At 50.5% G+C, this 16,307-nt stretch overlaps 1 protein-coding gene and 1 non-coding gene across 2 annotated transcripts; both read left to right on the forward strand.

The window, feature by feature from the left end:
• The first annotated feature begins 7,784 nt into the window (after positions 1–7,784).
• On the forward strand, positions 7,785–16,057 carry ODC1 (ornithine decarboxylase 1). The gene is made up of 12 exons (XM_072767720.1): positions 7,785–8,128; positions 10,849–10,995; positions 11,081–11,214; positions 11,495–11,668; positions 11,868–12,040; positions 12,307–12,441; positions 12,559–12,640; positions 12,828–12,911; positions 13,891–14,053; positions 14,136–14,248; positions 14,339–14,553; positions 15,042–16,057. The coding sequence occupies exons 3-12, from the start codon at positions 11,113–11,115 to the stop codon at positions 15,184–15,186; spliced, it is 1,386 nt and encodes a 461-aa protein (XP_072623821.1). The 5' UTR covers positions 7,785–8,128; positions 10,849–10,995; positions 11,081–11,112; the 3' UTR covers positions 15,187–16,057.
• On the forward strand, positions 9,586–9,720 carry LOC112927801 (small nucleolar RNA SNORA42/SNORA80 family). Its single transcript, XR_003236636.1, has one exon. It is a non-coding gene; the product is annotated as a small nucleolar RNA SNORA42/SNORA80 family (small nucleolar RNA).
• Positions 16,058–16,307: the final 250 nt, after the last annotated feature.

Genomic DNA, 16,307 nt, shown 5'->3' on the forward strand with positions numbered 1-16,307 from the left:
CTATGGGGGCTTTACCCCCAAACTTTGCTGGGGGTAACACAACCATCTATTACATGTGCAGATTTGGTGGGTCATGGACAGTAGGGCCAGGTTTGTCTTTGCTCTTCGATGTCTGGGTCCTCAGTGGGGAAGAGGTGGCGGCCGAGTGACTCCCTGGCTTGGGGCTGGATTGTATGTGTTGGCATCGGCTATCCGCTCACTGGGAGCCCAGCTTGGCTGTGAGCAGAGCACCTGTACGTGGGTCCTTCACCTGGCCTGGGGTTCCCCCAGCGTGGTGGCCTCCAGACAGCTTCCCACCTTTCAAGGTGACCCAAGGCTCCAAAGGCTAGCATCCCAGCTCGCAAGGTGGAAGCTTCCAGCTGCCCTGCCTTTGCCACATTCTGTAGGTTTAAACAAGCCGCAAGGCAGCCCAGATTCCACTTCACTCTTGAAGGGGGGGCTGACACATTGGAGCCACTGCCTTTGTAAAAAAAATACAATCTGTGTCACTTCTCTTTTTTCTTGTCCAGCTGGTTCTGACTCTTCCCAGCTCAGCTCCCAGCTGGGCTCTTCCTGGGACTTCTGGCTTCCTCCAGACCCAGGTCCTTCAGGTGGCTCCAACCCAGACAGCATTTTCGGGTGTGCCCTGCGAGAGGCAGCAGATAAGAGACACATTTCTAGTGCTAGTGGGTGAATAGAAATCAGTTTAAGTCAACCAGGAAGATCCCACCCTCCCTCCCTCCTAGAGATTGAGAAGGTAAGAGGATGTGATGACCATTCCACCCAACAGGACAGGAAGGGAACTATACTCGGGAGAGTTGTTTCTTGGCTGAAGAGAGATGGAGGAAGAGATGCCCTTTCCCTCTTTCCACGTGCCTTTGCTTTATTGTGTCTGATGCCTGGAACCAGGGCAGCTGTTGAGAACCATGAAGGGAGCTGGGTCCTCACTCTGGGCATGGAAATGAGAAACCAAATAGGACTTGGGTCTTTGGTGTTGTTCCTAAATTTCTCAATGAATGAAGCTGGAGCCTCCCTTCCTTGAGACTTCTTGGTATGTGAGAGGATTACTTTCCCGTCGCTGAAGCCAATAGGAAGCGTGATACTGGGCTTACTGGAACTCTTCTTAGGAAGCGTCCTTCAAGTAGGCAGGAAGAAGATTTTGATACCCTTTGGAAAAGGAACTATGCCTGTCATTAGCCTGCTTGGTCTCACACCTGTCCCCCGATCCCATCAGGGCCGGGCTCTGTTTCTTGGGTGGATGGAGATGGGGGGCTGAGCCCCAAAAATCGCTTGCCAGCTCTCTTGCCAACTAGGAGGCCCTAGTAAGAGAATGGAGGAGGGGAGAAGCTGGGTCCTTCTCTTCCTGTCTCTCTGCTTTGAGCAGCGTCCCTGGCATTGGCTGCTTTCTCTCGGTGGTTCCAGGCCCCTCTTGGTCACTACCTCTCTGGACAGCCCCCAGGTGGCCACAGCTCTGCTGGGGGCCCTTCCTCCCTTTTATGTCGAGCCCTATGGGTGGGAGGAGCTTTGTGCAGCTGTTAGATATTTTGTTATTTCTGTAACTAGTTCCCAAGTTGAATGCACCCTGCTGAACTGCGGGCTGGGGCCCTGCTAAAGGGCATGGCCCATCACAGGGGAGTGTTTAATACCTGCCTATGGTGGCTAGCCCCTCTGCCCGCCCTTCGCCCTTCAAGATCCCTGGGTCCTGTTGTCAGCAAGGATCTGATTGGGCTGATGGGAAATGCAGATGGAGGTCAGTGCTGATCTGTCTACACAACAAAGGAGAGGGCCCCTGGGGGTCAGAGGCTGTCCCCAGAGTGAGTCCCTTCATGTAGCCCTCAGTTCTCTACCCGAGTGAAGCCAGCTACATGGATGGTTACCTCTCTATGAGCCCTTATCATGGGTGCCCTCGGCCCCTCCCCAGCTCAGCCCAGCCCTGGGTGAGCTTTTCCAAGCCCATGTTTCTCTGTTTCTATTACCCAGAGCCTTCTTATGCCTTTGTCCTTGGGCCCCCCGGTGGTACCCTGTGTGGCCACTGTCCTGGTGGCCAGACATACATAGTGCAAGCCTGGGAGCTGGCCTCCCTCTCTGACTGCATGCCCCTTGAGGACAGGGACCTCCCTGACCCATCTCCTCTTTGGCAGCTAGAGGGGGCCTGGCCTAGAATAAGGTTTCACAGATTGTTTGAAAGGGGAGAACATGAAACCCCTTGAGATGCTCCTATAGGCTCTCTTGATAAGCCCAGACACCCATTGCTTTATGCCTACGGACCCAATGGCTCAGCCCAGTACAATACTGTTGGCCCTTCAGTCCTGAGTCTGACTTGGCTGGAATGTGGAGCTCACACCAACCCCAGACAGAGTACATGCTTTCCAGAAGGCCTGTGTGGTGCAAGGCCCCTCCACATGCTATTTCCTGGCATGAGAGGAAGAACTCTGTGGGCTCTGGGGCTTCCCAGAGGTGGGGCCCCTCTATGGTGGAACTCCAGCAAGAAGTAGGCCAGTGGCAAAACCTAGCACAGGTTCTACGACATGTGCGGTCAGAGGCAGTCACCTGAAGCCTAGGAAGAGATCAAAAAAGGCAGTGGGTAAGGCCAGGCCCTTAGCAAGTGTGCTGAGGTGACCAAGAACCCAGCCCAGAGCTGCAGCTCGTGGATCCTCCCTCACCCAGCACATCAACTGCATGTAGGAGACACTCCAGAAAAACACATATTGAGGGGATCCCTGGGTGGCTGGGGATCCCTGGGTGGCTCAGTGGTTTAGCATCTGCCTTCCGCCCAGGGCATGATCCTGGAGTCCCAGGATTGAGTCCCGCATCAGGCTCCCTGCATGGAGCCTGCTTCTCCCTCTGCCTGTGTCTGTGTCTCTCATGAATAAATAAAATCTTTAAAAAAAAAAAAAAAACACATAATGAATGAATGAATGAATGAATGCCCGAAGGAAGAGTATTCAGAATCTTCTCTTCCTCCAATTTTTGACGGCACATAGGAAGAAATTCTCATGAGCTAATCTGTCGTGTAACCACAAGTCACAGATTTCTCAGGGCAGCCCTCATTCCAACCTAACAATGTTGAGTGACTTCTGCATGCCAGGTACTAGAACCTGGACGTATGGAGATAAGTAAATTGTGGTCCTGACTTCAAAGGGAGTAAGAAGGGGGAGGGGACAAGACCCAAAGTGCCCATACTGTGTGATGCATGATGTGATGACAGGAGGGCAGAGTCCACAGAACCAAGCAGTTGAGGACAGCTGGAGCACAGCCCAGCGCAGGAGAGGAGACTGGGAAAGTGAGCGGACCTCTGAGGGTCCTGCGTGCCAGGCTAAGGCGTTCAGACTTTCCCTTCTGGGCCAAAGGCCACCAGTGAAGAGTTTTAAATAAATGAGTAAATAAATGAGTCAGATCTGAAAACTTGTGTGCTGCTGTCAGCCCACATGGGTGGAAGGGGGCCTATGGGAATGCGGGCTCAGCACACGCGTCCCGGGACTCTGTCTTCAGGCCGCTCAGAAGGCAGACTGTGAGGGGCAAAGCATTGCTGACCTCAATTTGCCAGTCAGATGAACTCCTGCTCCTAACATCTGGACAGGAGCCACCTTTTCTCCGCAATGTACCCTGTGGCCACCGACCTGCCATAGGGGGCGCTGTTGGGCTCTGGGGGCGGGGAGGGGCTAGCCCACTTCCGGCCAGATGGCCTTTGTCCCAGCAGCTTCCCAGGGAGCCACACCAGGGCGGGGGCAAGGTGGGGCAGTGATACAACACTTTATAAAACAAACGTCCTGGGACTTCCACATGGGTGTCTTTGGCTTCCAACAGAGGCATTTGGAGGTGCTCCCTTTCTCTGATGATGCCTGTGTTGCTCAGAGCAAGGAGGGCCTCCCGGAAGCTGTCCGTGCCCGGGGCACATCATTTGGATATTGGCAAAGATGGCACACGTTCCACCTTGGAGGGCGGATTGGATTTTTGGAAACACCTCAAGCGATTCAAGGGCAAGGCTAGCGTGCTGGTGAGTGATGGAGCTTCAGAGCACTATTTCTGGCCCAACATCCACATGTGACTAGAGTGTCCCATGGCTGCTTCCCAGGTGGCCCGAGTGATGGCACCCTGGAAGGACAGGCCCTACCGTCTCCCAAGTCCTCATGGACCTGGATGCTGTGAGCCTCACTCCATAGTCAACTCTATGTTTCTGGGAAAAAACTTGGCGCAGTAGCAGATGACCCTGCACATGCGGACAGGACACAGCCTCATTTTCCAGGAAGCCCTCAATGCCTAATGTTCCAACATTCGCTACATGGATATGTAAATGTTTGCTGAGTGTTCTCCTTGATGTTATTTAATTATTTCCAATAAAGATGCCTCCTTAAATTTGCAATCATTATATATACCTTTATAAACCCTTTTGTGTGAGCAGCTCCATCTTCAGATGTGTTCTCATTTTTGGTTCAAAAACCATATACAACAGAGTTATCCATAAGCCTCGTTGTAAAGGGGGAGTTATGGATTCTCAGAAGATCAGAGAGCAAGAGCTTGCATGTTTCTGGATTCTGATCTAGCCAGAGAGCGCTTTACACAAAGAGCCTGAGACCCAGTGAGGGGAAGGGAAGCCCAGGGCTCCAGAATGAGCTTGGTGGTGAGGGTAGCTAAAAAAAAAACGGGAGTTGGTCCCGGAACTTAGGTGGGATGACTAAGGATACAGCTCTTACTGGCACATCCGACGTGGCTTTTGACGTATTTGTTTGCTGCCATTACCTTTTCTGCACCAAACACAAAAATCTCACCTCCGCGTTAGGTGGAGGCCACCACGTAGTTTACAAGGATCTGTTGCTTCTGTCCAAGGAAAGGAAATAGTACCAGAGACGACAGAGTCTACCGAAAACATGCAGAAAGACATTAGTGCCATGCATATGAATAAGGCCAGGTTTAGTCATCACCGATTTATCTTCTCAAATCCAGGTTAGGAGCTGGGTTTAATGACTCAGGCCCTGCTAACTCCCAGACCCAAGGCCAAGGGCCTCTGTCCAAGAGCTTCCCTGTAGCCAGCTTGGCCAGTACTCAAGGAAGCAGCACTGCCTCCTTCTCTTGCTTCTGTTTCTCTAACTGGGTCAGATGGATCATCGGGGCAAGACGTGGCTTCCCCAGAGGAAAGTACGGCATGTGGGCAGGAGTTTGCATGTTCAGTGTGGGTTAGCAGGAGAGGCAGCATATATGGGTGACCTGGGTGTGAGCAGCACGTAGGTACAACAGAGGGACAGACTATCTGGCTTCCTCCATCAAGACATTGCCTCTAATTTCAGTTAATACCTCTAAATCTAAAATATAATCACACAACTGAGCTGAAACGGGATCCTAGATCTGGCCCCAAACTTTCCCTTAATGGTTAGAGAAAGAGAAGCTCAGAGAGTCAGGGAGGCGGCCAGGTCACACTCACACGGCAGTAAGCTGCTGGCAAGACTGGGGCTGACTGTCCTTCCCCCCCAACCATGCCAGGCCGCTACCAGGATCCCATGTGTGGAGACATCCCGTCCCCACTGCCTGGAGTGAGGCTGCAGAGCCAGGACAGTGTTCATCTCGCAGTGACTGGCTGATTGACATGCCAAGGAGAACTGGGGGTGTGGGCACTGATCCCTGTTTGGCCGTAGTGCTGGACAGGGGAGACTTCTGGAATGTGGGAAAAACTCTGTCATTGGGACAAAACGTTTCTTCACAGAGAGGGGGGACAAATCCTTGTGTTCACCATGATTCTAGAGCTTGTCGCATTTAGTGTCTGGGCTGTAACGTTCTCTGATGGGTTCTTTTTTTTTTATTTATTTATGATAGTCACAGAGAGAGAGAGAGGCAGAGACACAGGCAGAGGGAGAAGCAGGCTCCATGCACCGGGAGCCTGATGTGGGATTCGATCCCGGGTCTCCAGGATCGCGCCCTGGGCCAAAGGCAGGTGCCAAACCGCTGCGCCACCCAGGGATCCCCTCTGATGGGTTCTTAATCTCATCCTCCATAGGGTGGAGATAACTCCCTTTCTCTTGAGAAGGACAAGCAGTGTATGTTCTCATTCATTTGGGGAATATAAATAATAGTGAAAGGGAATATAAAGGAAGGGAGAAGAAATGTTGGGAAATATCAGGAAGGGAGACAGAACATAAAGACTCCTAACTCGGGGAAACGAACTAGGGGTGGTGGAAGGGGGGAGGAGGGTGGGTGGTGGAGGGGAATGGGTGACGGGCACTGAGGTGGACACTTGACGGGATGAGCACTGGGTGTTTTTCTGTATGTTGGTAAATTGAACACCAATAAAAATTAATTTAAAAAAAAAAAAAAAGAAGCTAATTCTTGGGACGCCTGGGTGGCTCAGAGGTTGGGCGTCTGCCTTCGGCCCAGGGTGTGATCCTGGAGTCCCGGGTTTGAACCCCACATCAGGCTCCCTGCATGGAGCCTACTTCACCCTCTGCTTGAAAAAAAAAAAAAAAAATGTCCAGTGGTGCCTGGCACCCACCCAGTAGCTGCTCAAGGACTATGTAAAAATAAAGTGTGTGCCCACCCACCACTATGTCCAGTGGTGCCTGGCACCCACCCAGTAGCTGCTCAAGGACTATGTAAAAATAAAGTGTGTGCCCTAGGCCTGCGGGGACACTGCAAGGGAAGCTTTTCAAAACCTCACAGGCTTTTTGCAGCTGCAAAGATCCTTGGGTCATCTAGTCAAACCTCTTCCGAGGCCCAGAAAAGGGAGGTCATTGACCCAAGATCACACAACAAGTGGGCACCAGGGACAGGGGAGAGCGCCCAGCTCCTCTGCAGCCCCTCTGCACCAACGCCCCACCTGGGCCAGCTTCACCCGTCCTTTCCATCCTCACAGGTGGCCCTCAGATAGGTCACACCCCACACTCTAGGGTTGGACGCTGAGTGTTGCATTTCGCCTTCAAGGGGAAGAATGGTAAAATGCAAGACAGGGAAGCCCCCCACATTCCTTCTCCCCTCCCTGGGGCCAGCGGCGGGTGCCTGCCCCCCAGATTGGTGCCCCCCCTGCACCAGAGGGACACGCTCTAAGGGACAGCCGATTTCCCAGGGTTTGGGGTTTTTTGTTTTTGTTTTATGTATTCATCGTGCACTCTTGCTGAGCTGGGCGTACACGGGCCTCAAAGCGAGGCAATCGCAGCCGCCCTCGGAGACTGCCACTGGCGACCCGTGGGTGGGGGCAGCGGAGGGGTTCGCCGCCTTGCAGCCCCTCCACGTCCTTCCCCGAGGCCCTGAGACAAGTCTCTGGCTTAACGCGGCGCGCGGCCTCGCGTGGCCGCCTGCCCCCGGCCGGGGCACACGGGGGTCGGGAGCACAGCTGACCGGGCCAGGCGCCCACCACCTGCCGGGTGGCCCTCAGCACGCGCGCACCTGCCCCTCCGTGGGTCTGCGCCCGGGCGGGGGCGGGGCCGGCGGGGCCGGAGTCCACCTGGCGGGGTCCACGTGGACCTCGGGGCACGAGGCATTTACAGCCAGGCGGGGGTCAGTGCTGCGCGGCGCGGGCGCGGACGCGGGCATCGGTCCGCCGCGGGCCCCACGGTCGTGCGGCGCCCGCTCCCGCCCCAGGCTGAGGTCCTCCGCGCGCGCGGCCGGCGGATGGCGCCCAGGGCCGAGGACCTGCGGCGTCGTGCGCGTGCGCGTGCGCGGCCCGCCGCGGGGCTGGGAAGGGCGCGAGGCCGCCGGGGAGCCCTGCGGCGTCGTGCGCGTGCGCAAGGCCGCGGCGGGGCCGGGAGGGCCGCGGCGGGGGGGGCCGGGCCGAGGGGCGCCGGGAGCCGCTGACGTCGGGTCGCCCGCGCCCCCCCGCCCCTCCGTCCGGCCGCGGGTTGGCCGCCGCCGCCGCGCTCCGCCCCCTTCCTCGGAGGACGCCCGGACGGAACCGATCGCGGCTGGTTTGAGCTGGTGCGTCTCCATGACGACACGCGCGGCGCTATAAGTAGCGGAGCGCCGGCCGGCGGCTTTGTCAGTCCCCTCAGCGTCCGCCGCCGCCGCCCCTCAGCCAGAGCTGCGGCGCCACCTCGGGCCGGCGGTCCTCCGCGGGAGGGAGCGAGGCGGCGGGCGGCCGGCGGACGGGGCGGCGGGGCTGCGCGGTCCTGCGCGCTCGGCGGCGGCATCTCCATGGGACTGGCCCGCGGCGCCCGCGCGCTCTGAGGTGAGGGGGCGCGTCCGGGCGGGGGCGGCGGCGGCGGGGACGGGGCCGGCCACGTGTCCCCGCGCGCCGCGCCGCGCCGCGCCGCGCCGGAGGCCGGGAGGACCCCGGGGCCGCGGGGGACACGTGGTCCCGGCGCCGGCCGCGGCTGCCGACCCTGCGGGGCCTGCTCTCCCCCCGGAAGCGGGGAGCCGAGCCCCGGCCCCGACCCCGCGAGCGCCCGGCGGCCCGAGGGACCGCGGCTCCCGCTCCCGGACCACGTCAGTGGGGCTCGGAGCCGGAAGCTGCCGGGCCGGCCCGTGGTTCCTTCAGCCGCTATAATTTTTTTTTTAAGACTCGTGTGGCAGCAGGTGCAGGAGAGGTAGGAGCGAGCCCGTGCAGGTCTCGGGCTCCCGTCGCTCGGCCCACTTGGGCTGCGATGAGGCGGACCTTCTGCCTCCCCGCGCGCCCGGCGGTTTCGCTCCTCTCGGCTCTCGCACAGAGGACGTGACCCGACCTAGAAGTTGGCCCGAGCGGAGCTAGATGACGGCCGGACCGGAGCCGTGGTGATGCCTTCTCCACCAGCCGCGGCTCGGAACGGTCCGTGGAAGGGATCTTTGCAGGACTCAGAGGTTTAAGCAAGGCCTAGACTATTGAGCCCAGTTCGGGAGAACAGACCTACACGTAGGAGGCAGCCCTTACGGGTTTGCAAAAAAAGGAAAAAACAAAAAAAAGAAAAAACTGATCGTATTGTGGTCGTTTGAGACACCCCCCCCCCCCAATAATTGGTGTAAGTGTGGGAAGCAGAACCTCTCAGAAATGTTTGGGGAGGACAGAATGTGTTGACTTTATTTAAAGCTAAAAGTGGGCATCATTTCGCTGCCTCGTGACATTTTTTTAAGTTGGTCCCTGTCTCCGGCATAATACTCTGCAATTTGGCAGGAAGGGATTTGGTAGCAGAGGAGCGCTGTCTTGTGTTAACCCGCCCGTGACTTTTAAGTCAACTTCGCTATACAGGGCACTACAAAGTGGAATTGCTCTGTGTTGCAAGTTATTCAAATGAAGCTTTAAGAGGTACTTAAGAGCAATTTATTTCAAAGTGGTGACAACTGCCCAAGTTTAAGCTTGAACGCTGCCCTGAAAGCTATTTGACAAGACCCTAACTAACGATCCGGGTCTGTCACTGCACGAGCCTGTGATAAGTGTTAATTATATAGACAGGAAGGGTTTGCTGTCCCTTTAGTCTCTCGACTTCCCCTAGAGGTGCTTCAGGCAACGCAGGAGGTTAACTGCGCCAGAAAGTCACACTAGATCAAGTCTTAAAACGAGTTCTACTAGGGGCGCCCTGCTGGCTCAGGCGGGAGAGCACGCGGCTCTTGATCAGGAGGCTCTAAGTTCGAGCCCCGCGATGGGTGTAGAGATTTAAAAGAAAGTTTTAAAGTCTTAAAAGTCACACAACATCAAAAGACCAATTCTACCACGCATGGGTTTGGATTTATGGCAGGCTCGTCCCCCTGGGCCTCTCATAGTGTCCCATGCCAGAGCAAACCGTGGCCCCGAACCATTGCCCGGCCTCTGTGCCGTAGGCTGCAGGCACTGAAGCGGGTCGCACAGTGGAAAGAAAGTCCTGCCTCACAGAAATTAAAAAGGTCATAAAATCAATAATTTTAAGATAACTCATTTACCAACGTCACGTGTAACAAAGACCGAGGACAGTGGCTCAGAATGTTACAAGCTTTATTTTTGCTTATTCATAATTCCTGTTTGCTTTCTTATTTTTGTTATTCATAAAGTTAGCCAAAAATCATTTCCATGTGATTATTGTCCTAGCTAAGCAAGGATCAGGGTGCCGGTAAGGACAGATGAAATTTGCAGAATCACTGACTTGACACCCAGCCACGCTGGTTTAAGAACGCTGATTTCTGATCAGATCCCACAACTGTATACATTTTGTTGATGTGGTGATTACTCTCTGGAAAAATACGTGCGTGGCATGAAAATAAAATAGCATAAAAATTAGCTCGTGAAATTCTTAAGGAACTGAGGAGTGCTCAGTAAGGTTAGCCTTAAGACATTTCCATGATGCCAGTCATTAAAGATTGTTCCATATAAGATTTAGTGACAACAGAAGATAGCAAGGTGTTTATAAGGCATCTTTCAGAATTACTGAAATGATACTTTAAGGTTCTAAAGAGCTAAAGCTTCTCTGAAATCAAACTGACCATTAAAAAAATTTCCTGTTTTAAAGAACTAAGTGAAGATTCTGAAATGTGCTTTCTTTTTCTCTTTTCTTTTTTTTTTTTTTTTTTAAGATTTTATTTGTTTATGAAAGAGGCAGAGGGAGAAGCAGGCTGCCTTTGGGGAGCCCGTTGTGGGACTTGATCCCAGGAACCTGGGATCACGACCTGAGCCAAAGGCAGAAAGGCAGACGTTCAACCACTGAGCCACTCAGGTGCCCCTGAAACATGCTTTCTATAGGTTTTTTAGCATGAATATTTAAAATGCTTATTTTGGGATATTTAAGTACTACAATGGGATTTTAGCGTGTCACCTTGAGAAAGTTTAGCGTTAAATCTGTGGTGTCTTTAGATAGTGCAGAGCTTTATGGAATCCTGTGACCTATCCCTGGAATAATGGGATTCCCAAATCCAGTGAGTGAGCTATCTACAGAGTGTGTGTAAGTGGCCTTGCTTCCTGTGTATGTGCAGTCAGTGCCTGATCTTTCAATTTGATATGTTCCTAAGGTGGACAGCAAATTCTCTGCTGATCAGGACATTTTCACGGCGGCCCCAGGGACACACGCATTTTCAGTGGGACTTGGAATTCCAGAGAATTGGCTTTTGTGAGAAACTGGCAATAATTTCTTTAAATTCCATCTCCTAGTTTTCTGTGTAAGTATTTGTGGTAGTTTGCAGGTTTTTGTTACGAAGTACTGGGTATGGCTATGGCTTCTAAATACCTCCATCCTATTTGCAGTTTGTTAGGTTTCGGGGGAGCATCGAGAAACCATGAACAACTTTAATAATGCAGAGTTCGACTGCCATTTCCTCGATGAAGGCTTTACTGCCAAGGATATTCTGGACCAAAAAATTAATGAAGTTTCATCCTCTGTAAGTATCTTAAGTCCATGCTGGCCATGCAGCTTTGAAAATGCTGGGCAGATGACTGAGAAACTTCATTGGGATCCTCAGGAAATGTAATGGAACTCACACGGTTAGGGAATACAGAATTTATTCGCTGTGGATCATTCCATATGATAGTGACATTCGTGTCCATGCCCAGGCTAAAAACTTGAGCTTCCGTGGAGACTGGTGGGAATGAGAGTTGAGGCTGCCTGTGGGATGTGAGATTAGGCAGCCAACAAGTTCCCTGTACCCACTTTTGCTGTAGGATGATAAGGATGCCTTCTATGTTGCTGACCTGGGAGACATTCTAAAGAAACATCTGAGATGGTTAAAAGCTCTTCCTCGGGTCACCCCCTTTTATGCAGTCAAATGCAATGATAGCAGAACCATAGTGAAGACCCTCGCTGCCATCGGGACAGGATTTGACTGTGCCAGCAAGGTAAGCAAAAACAGCAGGACTCCAAAATGATCTGAAATGGCCCTGGTGCTCCCAACAGGGCAGATCAAAATTGTGTTTCTTGGGCAATAGATAGTAATGAAAATTGGGGGTGGGGGGGGGGGGGACTGTGAACTCCAGTGTTACTCGGTTTCATTCATTGATGAACTATGTATATATAATATACTCTCATCTTTTTCAGACTGAAATACAATTGGTACAGAGTCTCGGGGTGCCTCCAGAGAGGATTATCTATGCAAATCCTTGTAAACAAGTGTCTCAGATTAAGTACGCTTCAAATAATGGAGTCCAGATGATGACTTTTGATAGTGAAGTAGAATTGATGAAAGTTGCCAGGGCACATCCAAAGGCAAAGTGAGTTACTCCTCCATTTAAGGGCAGGGTCACATACGGAACCTGCATATTGTCAAATTCAGATTTTCAGTTTTGAGATTCCTATGCTTTAAGTAAAATATAAAAATGTCCTGGGTCAGGGGCAGAGTAGAAAATCTTAAATCCTCTTGATGAATAAAACTGTGAGATTCCAACCATGGGGTATCAGAGCCACGGATTTTTATCTTAATCATGGCTGTAAGTGGTCTTCTGTCATGGGAAGTGTAATACCATTTTTCCGATTCTAGGTTGGTTTTGAGGATTGCCACTGATGATTCCAAAGCAGTCTGTCGCCTCAGTGTTAAGTTTGGTGCCACACTCAAAACCAGTAGGCTTCTTTTGGAACGGGCAAGAGAGCTAAATATTGACGTCATTGGTGTCAGGTGAGATCTTGGTGGTGGCGTAGAGGCTAAGATACTAGACAATGCATGTTTTACAAGTTTTCTCCTGCTGTAAGTAGTAATTTTCAAAAATAGCATAATCTCCTTTCTTTGCCCCAGCTTCCACGTGGGAAGTGGCTGTACTGATCCTGAGACCTTTGTGCAAGCCATCTCTGATGCCCGTTGTGTCTTTGACATGGGAGTGAGTATATAAACTCAAGCATGCTGGGGAGGGGACCCCAGGGCTGACAGTAACTAGGCTGGGCTCTAGAATTAACCTTTTGCAAAAGTCATTCCTTATGCCAGAGGATTAAACCCATCTGTTGCATACATTTTCATGACTTGTTATCAGTCTGGCTATCCGATTGACTTCATTTTCTTGACTCTAGGCTGAGGTTGGTTTCAACATGTATCTGCTTGATATCGGTGGTGGCTTTCCTGGATCTGAGGATGTAAAGCTTAAATTTGAAGAGGTAATTTATAACAAAAACCTGTAACAGCTATTTTAGCAAATTCCATTTTGGAGTATTTCAGAACTTAAGTGTTTTAACTAATTTCAAAAGAAATCGTACAAACCTAGAAATAGTGTCTTGGTAGGATATTTTCAGTGAGTTCTGTGTTATTTAAAATTGTATTTTGGGATGTCTGGGTGGCTCAGTGCTTGAGCGTCTGCCTTTGACTCAGGGTGTGATCCTAGGGTCCTGCAATTTGAGTCCCAAGTCGAGCTCCCCACGGGGAGCCTGCTTCTCCCTCTGCCTCTCTCTGTGTCTCTCATGAATAAATAGTCTTTTTTTTTTTTTTTTAATGTATTTTAATGTGCTTTGGCATTCCAAACTGAAATGAGTCTCTTGCCCCCACCCAATCGTGGAAAACAATTGATTACTTTAGGAAATGTTGCTGTGCAAAGTGTACGGACTTCATCATATGTCGTTACCCCAAGTGTGCTCTTCTAGATACTGTATTTTCCTTTAAACATTTTAATTACGAAATTTTTTTTTTGTTTGTTTGTTTTTAATTACGAAGTTAAATACTTCATATCTTATGAAGTGGACCCTTATGTGGTGGTTGAATTTATGAAACAGATCACCTTCTTACTGAGATTTTGTGAGATAGACAAGAATTAAGAGTTTTATCCTATTGGTGTGAGTTTGATAGGTTAAAGTACTTGGTACCTTGATATCTCGGTAAGAGGTGATTTATTGTTGGGGAGAATCCTACGCATAACATCTTACAAAGGAGGGGAGGTATCCAGAGGGGAATCTAAGTGAAACCACAGGGTTTTTTTTAGGGAGATGCTGGTTTGTTTTTCTTCTGTGGTTGCTTGATAATAAACCTCCCTGCTGGTGGCTGCTTTCAACGTTTTTTTATCCTGTCCTATCACAGCACTGGTTTCTGCTCTTTGCTGTTAGTTCCCCCTGATAATGACTGTCCTTGTCTGTCTCACTCTTGTAGATCACCAGTGTTATCAACCCAGCCCTGGACAAGTACTTCCCGGCCGACTCGGGGGTAAGGGTCATAGCCGAGCCCGGCAGATACTACGTTGCATCAGCCTTCACGCTCGCAGTTAACATCATTGCCAAAAAACTAGTCTTAAAGGAACAGACAGGTTCCGATGGTACGTATAAAGGATGAATCACTGCACACATAGTTGTAAGTTGGTACAGAAAGTGGTAATTGAGACTACTCTGCCTTTCTAGATGAAGATGAGTCGAGTGAACAAACCTTTATGTATTACGTGAACGATGGAGTGTATGGATCATTTAATTGCATCCTCTATGATCATGCCCACGTGAAGCCCCTTCTGCAGAAGGTACCTTCTGAACATAGTATATGCAGCAGTTAAGATGTGTGGTCATAATAACAAGGGTAACTAGTTATGTTTCTCTCTCTTCGAATGTAGAGACCTAAACCAGACGAGAAGTACTACTCCACTAGCATATGGGGACCCACGTGTGATGGTCTGGATCGCATTGTTGAGCGCTGCGACTTGCCGGAGATACATGTGGGTGATTGGATGCTCTTTGAAAACATGGGTGCTTACACTGTTGCTGCTGCTTCTACTTTCAATGGATTCCAGAGGCCAACTATCTACTATGTGATGTCGGGGCCAACATGGTTAGTGATGGCAACACATGTTTATGGTTTAATAAGAACAGATTTCCTCAGGTTTCTGCTGGCTGTTGTCTGGTTTAAAAGGAAATTGTCTCGTTTAGATTTAAACACTAACCAGGTTTTTAAAAATAGTTTCCTTTCTGCCTTAAGAATGTATGCTGTCAAATTCAGAAAATACAAATGGAAAGAAAATCCTTCTGGGAATACTGATCTGTATTTGGTTTCAGATTTTTGCAAAGGTATAATTATTTTTTAAAAAATTAGTGTATTTATATATAAATAGAATAGTTTAATGAATGCACGTGACTTGTGGTTTCCCTGTGACGGAAATGATGATCCTGAAGAAAGGCTTGCTTTAGAAACATTGAGTTGCTTCCTGATGACCTAGTAACCAAGGAAGTAAATAGGCTCATTTATAAGTGATTCTTGTGTGAAGCTGCCCAGTTACAGGGTGACTCAGGGTTTCTGAATATGCTACTTCTGTCCCTCAGGCAACTGATGCAGCAGATCCAGAACCACGACTTCCCGCCCGAAGTAGAGGAGCAAGACGTCAGCACTCTGCCAGTGTCCTGTGCTTGGGAGAGCGGGATGAAACGTCCCCCCGCTGCCTGTGCTTCAGCTAGCATTAACGTGTAGGTGCCACTCCTGTAGCTGTTAACTTCGAGTTTAGCTTGAATTGTGGGATTTGGGGGGACCGTTTAACTTAATTACTGCTAGTTTTGAGATGTCTGTAAGTAGGGTTGGCATGAATGCAACAGTATGGAAGACTAGGAGATGGGGTCACTTATCTGTGTTCCTATGGAAACTATTTGAATATTTGTTTTATATGGATTTTTATTCAATTTTCAAACATGCTACTAAGGAGTGCCCCTCAGCTGCTGAGCAAGCGTTTGTAGCTTGTACGTTGGCAGAATGGGCCAAAAGCTTAGTGTTGTGACCTGTTTTGAAAATAAAGTATCTTGAAATAATTAGGCATTGGGGAATTTTTAGTGTGTCCATTCCAGACGGCTCACCTTGAATGTGTTTTGTAAGTGGAGATTGTCCCACTGGCTGAGAAAATTATCCCAGAGGATTTAGGAGTTGGTGGTTTTCAATATTTTGAAAATCCATCAAAATGCCATCATCCTAGTCAACATTTTTATTTCAAGTACACGAGTCTTGTACAGCGTTTGCTGTGGTTTCTCACAGAGCACAGTGAATTTAGCCCACATGTAGGTAGAAGGAAAAGCGAGGATGAGACAGGCCATACCCCCTGCTGCTGTCCCAGCTCAGCCCGCCCCGAGTGTCCACAGAAGTGGCTGTGATGGAGTGCTCAGGGCCCTTTGTTTAACTGCCTTGTGTCAGGGCTGGGGCCTAGGGAAGGCCCATGGAGCCCCCTGAGTGCTGCCTGCAGGACAGATGTTCCTTCCCACTTGTCTTCTCTCCTGGACAAGTTGCATAGCTGCAAGTTAGGAATGTGGTACAACATTTGGCAGTCAACTTATTTTAATAAATTCAACAATAATTATCCTGTGTTGTAGCTCTCTACCTTCTTTGACTTTGACCACTGGCCTTTTACGTTCCCTTACTCAACTCCTAAACCCACTCCCCAAAATAGGACATCAGGCTCTCATACTGTGTGTAACCCCGAAGATGAGAATGTCAAATCCCTGCAGTAGCTATATGTGGGGAAGGCTGGCTGTGCAAGAGCCGGATATGGTTCTAGGAAGCCACTGGTTACTCACCTGTTGCTGCGCAGCACCAAGCGTCACCAGCTA

This window comes from Vulpes vulpes, chromosome 8 (genome assembly GCF_048418805.1).
Source record: "Vulpes vulpes isolate BD-2025 chromosome 8, VulVul3, whole genome shotgun sequence".
Lineage (NCBI taxonomy): Eukaryota > Metazoa > Chordata > Mammalia > Carnivora > Canidae > Vulpes > Vulpes vulpes.

Coding starts and splice junctions, on each gene's coding strand:
- ODC1 (XM_072767720.1), top strand. CDS start 11,113: ATGAACAACTTTAATAATGCAGAGTTCGACTGCCATTTCCTCGATGAA. Junction 11,215..11,494: donor TTAATGAAGTTTCATCCTCT/GTAAGTATCTTA, acceptor CTTTTGCTGTAG/GATGATAAGGATGCCTTCTA. Junction 12,912..13,890: donor TAAAGCTTAAATTTGAAGAG/GTAATTTATAAC, acceptor TCACTCTTGTAG/ATCACCAGTGTTATCAACCC.